We start from the raw sequence: 14932 nt of genomic DNA, 5'->3' as shown, positions 1-14932 counted from the left end.
TGAGTGAAAACTTTTTATACATGTTGGGAAACTGACGCCCAGAAAAGTGAAGGTCAAGATCACATTGCCAGCGACTGGACTTACACACAGTCTCCTGCTCCCAGACCCTGGCCTCTTTCTCTGCACATTGAGCTATATCTGCTGATAACCTTGCTTTTACGAAGGTGTGGAAGGCAGTACCTAGAACATTTCTGAGACACCTGGAAGCTTTGTAATATCCTAGTGCAATTGGGAAATTTCTCATAAATCTCATGTTAGCTTTCATATTAATGTCTGTCTTGCATTCTTTTCTATTTCTCATTTTTAAAAAATTTTAATATGAAAATAATGTTTTAAATGCCTTAGCTTTGATTAACACTATGTTGGAAAGAACAACCATGTTAATCTTAAGACTTTGAAGCTCCCTGATTCCTGCCATATGCCTCTAGAGCAGTGGTTCTCACTAGGAAAGAGGGATGATTTTGCTCCTCTGGGGACATTTGACAATGTCTGGGGACATTTTCGATTGCCACTGTTACTGGCATTTAGTGGGTAGAGGCCAGGGATGCTGTGAAATATCCTACCATAGCCTGAACAGAGTTATCCAGCCCCAAGCATGAGTAATGCTGGCTCTAGAGGTCTGTATGCCACCTCTGAAGAATCACAGGCCTGCAGACTAAATTACACGTAGTATGGCATTCAAGATCCAATGGCTGCCACTGATCTTTCCAAATTTGTCCTTCACTATGCCTGGCAAGGGCTCCTGGGTCCATGCATACTGAACTGCTTGGTGTGTTTTGATCATGACTCATGCTTTCCTTCCTCCCTGATTTTGCTCTTCCTGTGCCCTTCACTTTTTGTTTTGTTCTATCTCTTCCTTTTTCATTCCCCATCTCTATCCATAATGTCCTATGGAAATGCATTATACTACCCTTCAAGTCCCGGTTCATTTGTCCTCCCCAAATCCTTCTGCAGCTCAGAAGTGCCCCTCCTTCAAACCCACAACACCTCTTGTGTCTCATAAGCATACCACATTTTTGTTTTGTAATTATTCATGTGTATTCATCTCTCTGGCTGGATGTTATGTTCCTTTTTCTTAGAACAGCAGTTCTCAAAGTGTGGTCCCCAGAGCCACAGAATTAGCATCCCCACCACCGGGGACTTGATAGAGATGGAAATTCTCAGGGCCTCCCACATGCCTACTGAATGAAAAACTCTGGGAGTTGAGCTCAGCAATCTGTGTTTTTATAAGCCCTTCATGTGATTCTGATGGGTGTTTAAAGTTTGAGAATCGTTTGTTTAGGGTATCTGTCTTTTGTGTGTAACAATGTTCAAGGCACATAGTAGGCATTTACTTGAATAACATGTTAAATCATGAACCACAGGACCAGTAACTATGAAATTGAATAACTCTATTGCCAGTATATTATGAGAGGATCCTTACATATATAGAGCAAAGCAGGAGGAGAGAGAAATCAATTAGGAATAGCCAAATAAAAAAGCCTCCTTTCTTTAAGATATTGATTATATTATTAATAGTTATTTCTTGACTAAATTTGGACATTGTATTTGAAAAGCATGGATTCAACTTTAGGATATCTATTTTTGTTCAAATAGTGAATGTCAAAGATGCTGAAAACTTACTTTGCTTTCAAAGAATGCATTTATAAGATACCAGACTATAATAGTAGGGGCCTGATAATAACGTTGTTTCTTAAGAGTTGTTTTCTGGGCTCTTCAGTAAAACCATCCTTATAAATCACATGGGGAGAGCTGAAGCTCTCTGCATTGATCTCAAAGTTCAAAGTTTCCTCTAAAGTGGTAAATAAAACCTTCTTTGGAAGTCATTATTATTTATCAAATAATTGAGAATTTTGTTTCTCTGCATTTGCAGCCTACAAATTCTTCCTTGCCTTTCCACCTCACAGTATTGGTGAGGAACTGAATTTGCTGAACAGGAAAGTTGTGTTAGAATAAGATTTAGTTATATTATGCTTGTCCTGAAACCTAGAGTTCATAAGCTGAACTCACTGTATAAGCCAACAGTTTGCCCCTGTAGCATTTCCCTAAAAGGGCAGTAGCATTGTTTGGGTTTTTGTTTTTTTTTTTTTGGTAACAAGTTTGAGTGACAGTAATAAAAACTAATGTGTACGGAGCCCTTTCTCTGTGCCAGGTGCTAGAGTAAAGGTTTTACATGCATTATTTCATTTAATCCACCAAATCTTATGTGCTGTCTAAAAGCCTGCCCTCACTAACTGTACCAGAAAGTACTGTCCAAAGCTTTTCAGCTTTATGGTACCTTATAAGATGCGAAAATGTCTCCCTTGTTTAGAATCATACTTTTTTGGACAATAAATAATTCAACATAATTTAAAAAAATGTCTCCCTTGTTTAGAATCATACTTTTTTGGACAATAAATAATTCAGCATAATTTAAAAAGTATTACTCTTTCTTTATACTTGAGCTCAAATGGAGGGGGATATTGGTGGGAAAGTTAGCTTGTAGGTAAGAGTTGAGAAGTTGAGGCGGGTACAGCAGTTGTTGCACAGCTGGGCATGGTCAGATCACTCTGGTCCTGTTGTGTCCAAGAGCTTTTCTCTGTTCCAATCTTGGGATCACTTCTCCTTTGCCTTCGTTTGTCTGCCCTATTACACTGGGGCAGTGGCATGAGATGTCCTCAGCCAGTTGACTTACCTTTGGCAAAGGTGTGTGACCATGCTTCTGTTAAGACCAGAAACCTCTCCTAAGCACCTGAAGCTCCTGAACAGACAGGAAATGGGTCATAAGAAGAAAGCAGGTGAGGTGATATTATTGGTTATGTGAGGACTAGATGACCTGGAAGAACTTTTCCCCCTCTGAACTTTTATTATGAGATGTAAGTTTGGGGAGAGGTCCTTTCAAGAGGACCCTTTGTGGTTTTAATAGAAACTGGAGGAGCAAGAGTGGAAAGATGATGCAGAAGGAGAGATTGAAATGAGATTTGGGCTCAACGACATTAAGGAATTAGGTGGGGGCATCTCTTTCTAGATTATTCATTGATTTTTTTTTTTTTTTTTTTTTTGCTTTTTAGGGCCAAACCCGCGGCATATGGAGGCTCCCAGGCTAGGGGTCAAATCAGAACTATAAGCCGCCAGCCTATGCCACGGCCACAGCAACATAGGCTCTGAGCCGCATCTGCGACCTACACCACAGCTCAGCAAGGCCAGGGATCAAATCCGCAACCTCATAGTTCCTAGACGGATTCGTTTCTGCCGTGCCATGATGGGGAGTCCGATTATTCACTGATTTTTATGAAATATCTGAGGGCATCTCTTGTGTCATTCCCTTCAAAGTTGTACTTCTTCATGTCTATTCCTTCATATCTTTGCTGTCTTCCTATTAAAATTTAACAGGGCCTATGAAGGGACCAGGACTGGTGGGAGATGGGAAGGTTATGTAATAATAGGCAATAGAGGAGTCTATTGTCTGTAGAGAATTTCAAAACAATAATAAAGTTAAAATGGTCTGCTTTTTATTATCACCATGCAAGGACAAATCTGAACAAATGTTAGTGACAAAATGCTACTCTTCATAGGTGGGCAGTTTTCATCGTGTTCCCCTGTTGCTGTTGCATTTTGGTTAAGGGAGCCCTAGTTCTTTAGAAAACAGAAGGTATAAACCTCTCTCTCCACCATGATTTCCACTCCTAGAAATATAATTACCTTTCCCCCCGCTTCTTTCTTGTGTGTGTGTGTGTTTTTAGGCAAGGAAACAGTTACTGTTCTTCCAGGAGCCTCTTACTTCTCCAGCGATGAATCATTTGCAATGATTAGAGGGTATGTAATAACGGAGCCCCTCTTGTTTCACATGGTGTGGAATGAGCTGAGTCATCCCCTTAGTCTTTTAGCAAGACTCTGAAACATAACCACATCTCCCGGCCAGGAAATGATCATGGGCTTGTTTGGCTGCACCAAGATGTGAAATTATCCACATTGAATGTTGGGAATTGGAACATCCAGCCCGCTATTATTAAAAGAACCCTCCAAATGGGCTATATAGCCGTGTGCCAGCTAAACTGAAGTAAACATTTTTAAGGCTCTTTCTGAGGATCTTTATATTTTCCACAAACTGTGTTTTCATTTTCTAGCTAGTGTTTGCCTTCAAATCAAACCACACTCTCCTTCACAGAAAGAAACAAACTCACTGTGTATACCTGTTTTCAGTTGTATTTTGGAGAAACTATAGGCCATGTTTTTGGTGTTTTTTTTTTTTTTTTTTTTAATTTAAACCCTTAATGGTTATTTCTCTACATTAACTTAAGCCAATCTATTTGGAAATCAAGTGTTGGGTGGGGGAGAGCAAATGTATTTTGCGGGGATTAGAATTATTTTAATTGCTTGTAATTTCAGGCAAATGGTACATAAAGCTTGTAAAGTTTGCTTTATATTTCCTCTTTCTCTTTCTCAGGGGACATGTCAATCTAACAATGCTAGGAGCCATGCAGGTTTCCAAATATGGTGACCTGGCTAACTGGATGATACCTGTAAGTAGACATGTTTTCTTCTGAATTTTGCCTGGGTCAGAATAATTATTTTTGAAGAATTAAGGAAACTCTTATAATATCGCTATGAGTGCAGATATAAGTGTTATTTCAATATGTATTTTTCATTTCAGTTAAATCTTAATGAATCAACCATTAAAAACTGTTCAGCATTGCCAGTTTACTCTGTAGTTGAGCCTAAAAATAGGCAAAGTCAAGGCCAAAGCATAGAGAAACAGAGAAAAAAAAGGAAGACTAAAAAATAGGTAATTATATTCTGATAAAAGTAAGAAATACAAATTTTTTTATATCTTAAGTTTTTTATTTAATGATTTTTATTTTTGTCCATTGTAGCTGGTTTACAGTATTCTGTCAATTTTCTACTGTATAGCAAGGTGACCCAGTCACACATACACGTTCCTTTTTCTCACATTGTCATGCTCCATTATAAGTGACTAGATATAGTTCCCAGTGCAATACAGCAGGATCTCATTGCTTATCCATTCCAAAGGCAATAGTTTGCATCTATTAACCCCAAGCTCCCCAACCACCCCACTCCCTCCTCCTCCCCCTTGGCAACCACAGGTCTGTTCTCCATGATCATGATTTTCTTTTCTGTGGAAAGGTTCATTTGTGCTGTATATTAGATTCCAGATATAAGTGTTATCATATGGTATTTGTCTTTCTCTTTCTGACTTACTTCACTCAGGATGAGAGTCTCTAATTCCATCCATGTTGCTGTAAATGGCATTCTTTCATTCTTTTTTATGGCTGCATAGTATATATCTAAGTTTTTATAGCTAGAAAGAACAATTAGTACATTCATTAATTTTATGTTAATTCCATTATTTTCTTATAGGGATTAAAATCCTTTCTTGACAGTCATGTGACTCCCATAAGTAATCAATCACATTGTCATCTGTTATAGAATATAAAACCTATGATGTTTAACCATTCTTGTGAAATGCAAACAGTTTTCATTTACTAATGACATAAATCAAGGAAGAAACCTCTTAAAAGTAGCTTCAGGAAAAGGATTATAATCAGTTGATTTATGAGTGTGTTTCTTTGTATTCCAAATTAGTGTTTTCTGATATGTGTATGAAACAACAGTGAATGCATGTCCGTGATTATGAGCTCATTTTGGCTGGTAGTTCAGGTTATTATTTTTATGTGTATGTTTAAGGATTTCTGTATGTTTCTCTGTGGCATCAGCTAAAAGGAATTGGTTTAAGTAACTGGTGTTCTTTGATGAGAAGCGTTTTTGGAATTTCTTAGATTTTTCTCTATTCATTTTTTGAGGAAAGTGGAGGGAGTTTTTAATAAATTTTGATGCCTCGGTCCCACCCTTAGAGTTTCCAATTTAATTAATCTGAGATGTAGGTTGGGCATTGGGCATTTTATTTATTTATTTATTTAATTTATTTATTTATTTTTGTCTTTTTGCCATTTCTTGGGCCACTCCTGTGGCATATGGGAGATTCCCAGGCTAGGGGTCTAATGGGCTGTAGCTGCCAGCCTACGCCAGAGCCACAGCAATGCTGGATCTGAGCCGCGTCTGCGACCTACACCACAGCTCACGGCAACGCCAGATCCTTAACCCACTGAGCAAGGCCAGGGATCGAACCCTCAACCTCATGGTTCCTAGTCGGATTCGTTAACCACTGGGCCACAACGGGAATTCCCCGGCATTGGGCATTTTAAAAGCAGTCCTGGTGATTATAATATGGAACCAAGTTTGAGTGCATAAAAAAAATCAATAATAAATATCAATAATATTAAAAATGTAAGGGGTAAATATCATTGACCCCAATAGTAAAAACTCTTAGCAAATTATACCGTTTTAGTTTAAAAAAGTCCATCATTCTAGGAGTTCCTGTTGTGGCTCATCAGTAACGAACCTGACTAGTATCCATAAAGACATGGTTTCTATCCCTGACCTCACTCAGTAGATTAAGAATCTGGCATTGCTATGGTCTGTGGTCACAGATATGGCTCGGATCTGGTGTTGCTGTGGCTGGAAACTTTCATATGCTGCCAGTGCAGCCCTTAAAAAAAAAAAAAGACAAAAAATTAAGATGTCCATCATTCTAAATCAGTCATAGCTGTAAGAAGTTGGCAGCTTTTGAAAGCTTCAGGGAAATCAGAGAGGGTCTCCTGAGAACTATACAGTAAGTCACATTGATACTTTATGGGAATTCTTATTTGTGTAGAAAGCTAGGGAGTAATAGGAACCTAGAAAAACAAGCCTGAATTTTAGCCCTGACTCTACCCATAATCAAGGCGTGACCTTGAACATGTCATTTATGCTCTTTGGGTTAAAGCATCTCCTCTATAAAGTGAGTATTTGAGGAGTTCCCTGTGGTACAGGGGTTAAAGATCAGGTGTTATCACTGTTATCATCGCAGGTTGGCTTAGGTTGCTGCTGTGGTACAAATTTGATCCCTGGCTTGGGAACTTCCACATGTCATGGGTGCAGCTGGAAAAAAAAAAAAAAAAAAAAGAAGAAGAAGATATGAGACTAGATCATTTCAAGGGTCCTATCTGACTTTCATAGCTTAGTGGTTAAGAGCCAGAGAGACCTGGGTCGAAATCCAATTTTTGTCACTTACCAGCAGTGTAACTTGAGGCAGTTACTTAATTTTATTCATCTGTAAAATAGGAAAAATGCACTGGTAACAATTTTATCGGACTATGTAATGAAAGAAATGATATAGTGCATACAAAGTACATATCCCAGAGCTTGACACACAGTACATGTTGCTAAATGAGTAATTATGATTTGATAAGAAGGAAAAGTTGGGGGTGCCTGGCAGGGGAGGGGACTAGGACTGGTTATTGTGAACAGAAACCATAGAGTTTTATTTTTAGATAGTGTCTCTTGCTCTGGACTATTAGTGAGTTTAGAAATCAGTTTACACAGTAGTTCTAGGTTTGGAACACAAACATGTTCAACACATTTTTTGCCTTTAGGGAACTTGGGCATCTTTAGTAAGTTAGCATAACATTTGTTTTTATTATGGTTTAGCAGCACATAGGGATGCTGGAAGCTCTCATAGTGAGAATACGCATTCTGTAGTTGGCATTGGTAGGAAAGATTTTCCAGCATGTATCACAATTTTACATATCCCATGGAGAGTCCTGTGAATGATTCAAACATCAGTGTCTATTACGTTATGGTTTTCTTTCTTTCTTTTTTTTTTTTATTACTCAAATGAACTTATCACATCTGTAGTTGTACAATGATTATCACAATTCAATTTCACAGGATTTCCATCCCATAACCCAAGCACATTCTCTCCCCCCGCCCCATTATGGTTTTCTTAATGCAGTTTAGAGCTTAGTAAGTTTCCAAAGGAGTGGATCTAGTGGGGCAGTGATAGGGAGCTCGGGAGTTCTAAAGGAACATGGAGAAAAGTTAAAAGTGCTCTCGTGTCTGGTTTCACTTTTGTGGTCGGGGAAGTTGGTGCTGTCGTTTCTGAATGGGCATTTCTTTTGTTCTTTTAGTAACTGATAATCACTTCTTGGATTCTTTATATGTGGTATATGGTATATATTTTGATTCTTTTGAATGCAGACTAGATTAAAAGTCAAGACCATAAACTTCGGTTTGGAAGAGATTTGGTTTGAATTTCACCTCTACCCCTTACAAAGTACACAATCTGCGGTATGTGTTTTTGTTAGGATTAAATGAGAAGAAAGTGAAAAGGGAAGACTAAAAGCACTCCATAAATAGTAGCTATTATTTTAATCTTCTTCAATATGCTATTCCTTAGCATTAAAGAGGGAATATTTGTCTTAAAAGACACTGGCATATTAAGCTTTTTTTGACAATAGCTAGTACAGCCTGCCTATCCAAAGTTCATATTCAAGTACCAAATCTGAGAACACATTTCTTATTCTTATTGGTTAAGGATAAGATATATCCTAGCTTCCTTATACAGTTTCAGTGAGCAATCTCTTTCTATTTGCCCCAAAGATTTATGTTGATGTATAAAATTTAGATATATTTTTATTGCAAGATATGGCAGTCAAGGAGCTGAAAAGTTCAGCTTTATTATATCATTTTTCACTAACTTTTATCTTTTTACTGAGTTTAATAATCTTTCAGTGGTTGTAAAGCCTTGAGTTTCTCTGCATCCTGGCATCTCCATCTATCATAACAATGTCAGATTATAATAAACATTAAGATTTTAAGGCAGGCAAATGGTGTGGATGTTATTTGTCTTATCCTTTAATAGCTTCTTAGTATGCCACATGGGTCCCATTTTCACAGATTTTTGAAAATTCTGCCCTAAGCATCCAAAGAGAGAAAGTATAACAAAACAGTGGTTGGCTTCTTCGAGTTCCCTGATTATTGCGATGATGGTAAAACCCCAGGCAAGCTGCAGAAATGTAGGAAAATATGCAATCCGTTGACTCTCCATTCAGAACTGCTCTGGCTCTCCTAATGCCTATTTTTGGGAAACAGCTGCCATAGATGATTGACTCGTGAAGAGAAGAGATGTGTATGATCAGCTATGGGAGCTGGTTATTAAAAGCATGCAACAGCTGCCTGCTGGACAAGGTTGACGTAAATGAGCAACACAACAGCCGAGAGCCTGCTCCTATGTGGGGAGAATTAAAATGAAGGATGCTTTTTTTCTTTTCTTATAATTTTATTTGAGTATAGTTGACTTACAGTGTTGTGTTAGTTTCAGGTGTACAGCAAAGTGAATCAGTTATGCATATGCATATACACATTCTTTTTCAGATTCTTTCTTCATATAGGTTATTATACAGTATTGAGTATTTTCCTATGCTGTATAGTAGGTCCTTGATACTTAACTATTTTAAATATAGTGTGGTGGAGTTCCCGGTCGTGGCGCAGTGGTTAACGAATCCGACTAGGAACCATGAGGTTGTGGGTTCGGTCCCTGCCCTTGCTCAGTGGGTTAACGATCCGGCATTGCCGTGAGCTGTGGTGTAGGTTGCAGACACGGCTCGGATCCCACGTTGCTGTGGCTCTGGTATAGGCCAGCAGCTACAGCTCCGATTAGGCCCCTAGCCTGGGAACCTCCATATGCCGCGGGAGCGGCCCAAGAAATGGCAAAAAGACCAAATAAATAAATAAATAAACAAACAAATAAATAAATAAATATAGTGTGGTGTATATGTTAATTACAAACTCCTAATTTATCCCTTCTTACAACATTACACCTTTGGTAAGTTTGGTTTTGAAATCTTTGAGTCTGTTTCTGTTTTGTGAATAAATTCTTTGTATCATTTTATTAGATTCTATAAGTGATCCCATATATTTGCCTTTCTCTGTCTGACTTGCTTCACTTAGTATGATAATTTCTAGGTCCATCCATGTTGCTGCAAATGGCATTATTGCATTCTTTTTAATAGCTGAGTAATATTCCATTATATATATGTACCACATATTCTTTAATCCATTCCTCTGCTGATAGACATGAAATGGGAGAATCTTAAGGCAAAGAATAGGATGTTTAGGTGTTTGTTTTTACTTCGTATTTTTCATTTCTTTGTGCATCTCAGAAGATTAAGTACAAATCAGTGTTATATTCATGTATGCTATATGTAGAAGTGCATAAAATTGATTTGGTCTTCTAGATATGTCTGTTTTAAATAAGCCAACTTTCTAGTTTTCCTACTTGTACAGCTAGGGGATTTTGTTTTCAAGATTTAATCTAGTGCATCAGTTGTAGTCTAAATATTAAGTTGTTAGCTACAGATAAAGAAATATAAAGATTATGGTATTCACAAAGATACAAATATAGAGATATTTTAATGTATTGGTGTCTTGTCCATTTGGCTCCAAGGCTCAGGTAATTATAAACCATGGGTAAGGGAAAAGGACAGTGGAAAATACGTATGCTTTTACAATTATTCAGTAGTACTCTTGCTCTACCAGTGTAATATAATGGAAAATGTACAGAACTTTGGAATTAGATATACCTGTGCTTACATACTGGTTCTGTCACTTATTGGTGGTGTGGCAATTTATTTCACCTTGGTATACTTATTTGTGAAATGATAATATTTAACTCATGTATTTACTGTGGGGATTAAGTTAGCTCATTTATTTAAAAAATATTTATTAGGCATTTATTAAGGACCATGCACTTGCTCTAGTCTTTTGAAGATAAAGCAGTTACTGAAACAGATGAAATTCTCTGTATTTATAGAGGTAGCAGAGATTTTCTAGCAGAGACCAGCAGATATGACCATGTGCCAAATCTGGCCTATTGCCTGTTTTTGTAAAGTTTTATTATAACATAGCTGCATCCATTCATTTATATATTACCTGTGGCTGGTTTTGTGTTGTAACAGCAGAGCTGAGTAGTTGCAACAGAGACTATGGCCAACCAAGCCGAAAATAATTGCCATTTAGCTCTTTATAGAAAAGTTTGACAATTCCTGAAAACTTTGAAACTTTTGGATCATTGATTTGAAACCTTTATTCTTTTCTAATATAAGCATGTAATGCTACAAATTTCTAAGTACTGTATTAGTGACATCCTACAAATTTTTTGTTTCACTATCTTTCTCTTGGGAATGTTTTCTAATCTCTCTTGTGATTTTTTTCCCATGACCTTTTGGTTATTTAGATGTATATCATTTAATTTCCAAATATTGGGTGATTTTCCATAAAATTTTATATTCATTTCTATTTTAATTCTCTTGAAGTCAGAAGATAATCCTTAAATCTTTTTAAGTTTAAGAGGTATTTACAGCCTAGAATATAATCTATCTTTGTGACTGTTTCTTTTTAAGTTTAAGAGGTATTTACAGCCTAGAATATAATCTATCTTTGTGACTGTTTCATCTGCACTTGAAAAGAATGTGTATTCTGCTCTTGGTGGCTAGAGTGTTCTATAATTGTCAATTAGGTCAAGTACATAGATGGTGTTGTTCAAGTCTTCTGTGTTCTATCAATTACTAAGAGAGGAGCATTGAAATCATCATCTATAATTGTGCATTTATCTATTTCTCCTTTTAGTTGTATCATTTTTTGCTTATATGTTAGAGCTCCATTACTAACTGTACTGGTACATATTTAAGATTATCTTCTCTTGGAGTTCCCGTCATGGCGCAATGGAAACGAATCTGACTAGGAACCATGAGGTTATGGATTCAATTCCTGGCCTCGCTCAGTGGATTAAGGATCTGGCATTAAGGATCCATGAGCTGTGGTGTAGGTCGCAGACGAGGCTTGGATCTGGTGTTGCTATGGCTGTGCTGTAGGCCAGCGGCTGTAGCTCCAATTAGACCCCTAGCCTGGGAACCTTCATATGTCGTGGGTGCGGCCCTAAAAAGCAAAAAAAAAAAAAAGAAAGATTATCTTCTCTTAAAGAATTTATTTCTTTTAAAAATCATATCTGTCTTTATTTATGAGAATATTCCTCATTCTAAGGTCTAATATTAATATAGTCACTCTGTATGGTATGTCTTTATCTATTCTCTTACCTGTAGTCTATCAGCATCTTTCTATTTAAGTGAGTTTTTGTGGTTAATATATAGTTAGGTTTTCTTTTTCTTTTCTTTTCTTTTTTTTTTGACTTTTTCTAAAGCCGATCCCACTGCATATGGAGGTTCTCAGGCTAGGGGTCCAATTGGAGCTGTAGCTGCTGGCCTACAACAGAGCCACAGCAACTCGGGATACAAGCTGAGTCTGAGACCTATACCACAGCTCATGGCAACACAGGATCCTTAACCCACTGAGCAAGGCCAGGGATCAAACCCGCAACCTCATGGTTCCTAGTCAGATTCATTAACCACTGTGCCACGACGGTGTCTCCATGCTCTGTGGTCCTTTCAGATGTTGAAAGCTGATCCCTTTCTCTGTGTGTATGTGTGGAGGGTCATTGGATACCTTCTACCAGTCTCCTTTTACAGTGTCTGCCTTGATGTATGATGTCTGGATGGCTTTTGTGTGGTCCACCTCACACAGAGATTCTCACTGATAGGACCCCCTCTTCCTTCCATAGCATCTTGTTGACAAAATACTAAAGCATCATGTCCCTCTCCCACATGGCCCACATCTGGGAAGCACCTGCACATTTCTTGTCCCAACTTTAGTCATGGTGTAGTTACTTCCACAGCAAGTCATTTCAGCTTTCACAGGTAGAAGTCAGACGTGCCATTCTCTAGTTGCATCAATTGAGTCAGCTCTTCTCTAGAGGCTAGGAGGCTTTCCTGTTGTCATCCAGGAGAGAGCATGTCGATTGAGGTATAGGCATTCACTTACCCTCTTTTTGGTTATTGGGACGGAGAGGGGAGGATCACAGCCCACTTTTCTCCCAAGTCCTTCATACAAAATCCTCTGCTAGGGTCCATACTGTCCTCCTGAATCTTGCCAAAGGATCCAAGAGTCTTAAAGCTTGTTTTTTTTTTTTTTGTTTGTTTGTTTGTTTGTTTTTTTTGTTTTTTTTGGTCTTTTGTCTTTTTTTGTTGTTGTTGTTGTTGCTGCTATTTCTTGGGCCGCTCCTGTGGCATATGGAGGTCCCAGGCTAGGGGTCGAATCGGAGCTGTAGCCACCAGCCTACGCCAGAGCCACAGCAACGCGGGATCCAAGCCGCGTCTGCAACCTACACCACAGCTCACGGCAAGGCCGGATCGTTAACACACTGAGCAAGGGCAGGGCTCGAACCCGCAACCTCATGGTTCCTAGTCAGATTCGTTAACCACTGCGCCACGACGGGAACTCCTTAAAGCTTGTTTTTGGTGTTTTCTCTGAAAATTCTGTTTGAGCATCTATCTCACATACTGGTATCTCAAGGTTGTCATATGTGAACATTAGTCAAAATTGGATATAAATGTTTACAGTCTAACATCCAGTTACTGCTGTTTTGACTGATGGGTGGCTATTTCCTTGCTGCCATTATTTCTTCCTTGCAAGCTCATATTCACTAAGCCTCTGGACATGTAGGGGTGTTTTCTTCTATTTATGGTTCCTGTACATCAGGGAAATCCCCCCCACCCCCTGCAAGTCTATTCTCTTTTCTGAACAGAACAGAAGACCACGGAAGAACCTTGCCAAGCCCTATTCATTCTACCAGGGAATAAAAACTACACTCACCCAGTGGATAGACCTTTATTTCCTGTGCCAATTATAGACACATTTAATACTTGCAGAATTTCTGAGAGCAAAGAATGGTTTCTTTTTGTACTGCAATTTGCAAATGAACATACATTTTAAAAAAAGACAACCTGGTACTAGTGAAATTTATGAATTTTGGGTGTTATTGGGAACATAAGCTGTTTATTATTGTTCTTTACTTGGAAACTACATTTGGTTATCCAAAAATATTTTCATACATGATTGTCTGGAAAACATTATGTTGAAAATTATCCTTAGTTTTATTATTTACATCTAATTTTTTCAGACTCAAAGTGTATTTCTTGACTAACATTGATATATTAATTGTATAAGGAAGATTTCTCTTACTTGGAGGGTCCTATTGCTGATTAAAACCTGTGATTAAGGTTTAAAAGCCACAGCTAAATTATAAATCTAATAAGTTTACAAGAAGGAAATTAACAGCTCTTAAGTATATGCCATTGGCCATACAATTATGCTCCTTTGTCATTTAACCCTCCTAACTCTGTGAGTTAAATATAGCAATCCCTGGTATTATAGATGAAGAGACTCAGATCAAGGGAGTTAACATCAAGTTAACAATCAAGTTTACATATGTAGCAAGTTATGAAATGAGGGTTTGATCACAGTATCCTTTGCATTTATGTACTTTGCACTCTGCTACAAGGTTCTTTTGGGGTGTATTTAACTAATGCTTGTTGTGATGGAAGCAAAACTACCTGCAAAATAAATAGATATCTTTACAGCATTTCTGTAAACTTGATGAAGTTTGTTTCACTGTATGGAATAGAGTCTATTGCAGTTGGATGGATACATTCTGTAGGTGTAATGCTAGTTCACGCTGGAGGTTTTGGAAGGCTCTGGGTTGACCATTTGCTGGTTCTTTCTTCTGTATCTCATTATCTTTTTAAGCCCTCACTCAAATTCTAAACTCTCCACATGCTGCATAAGGACATGTAATTAACATAAATCTCATGTATGAAGTATTCTGTTTTATCTATCCATTTTGTTTTTTATAATATACCAATTAAAGAGTTCTTTGAAAGAATTCATGTCCTCTACTAGGATTTTTATAATTTAACTTTCAATATTTCTTAAATTGGAAATACTGAGACATTACTGTAGATATATGGGAATCAGTGTGAAGAAGAATCCTAAATAGAGGCTTAAAAAAGAATAAGTTAAGATCAGAAAGGAACAATCGCAAATTCATTAGCAAGTCAGCTCATTCAGCCTAGATGCCCACCAGTATTAATCTTTTAGGAAAGGAAAGGGACATGAGAATGTGAAATTGACTTTTCTCTTTGGACTATCTCAATTTTCAGTG

The 14932-nt window shown here is 37.7% G+C and overlaps 1 protein-coding gene across 1 annotated transcript in view; it reads left to right on the top strand.

Moving 5' to 3' along the window:
• Positions 1-14932, top strand: part of OXCT1 (3-oxoacid CoA-transferase 1) — a 145243-nt gene that overhangs the window by 79062 nt on the left and 51249 nt on the right. Inside the window, 2 exon segments of the mRNA NM_213938.1 lie at positions 3723-3795; positions 4427-4502. Of these exon segments, the coding sequence (NP_999103.1) occupies positions 3723-3795; positions 4427-4502 (149 nt within the window).

The sequence above is a fragment of the Sus scrofa genome, chromosome 16 (genome assembly GCF_000003025.6).
Source record: "Sus scrofa isolate TJ Tabasco breed Duroc chromosome 16, Sscrofa11.1, whole genome shotgun sequence".
NCBI classification, from domain to species: domain Eukaryota; kingdom Metazoa; phylum Chordata; class Mammalia; order Artiodactyla; family Suidae; genus Sus; species Sus scrofa.
This window is presented reverse-complemented; position numbering and strand designations above follow the sequence as displayed.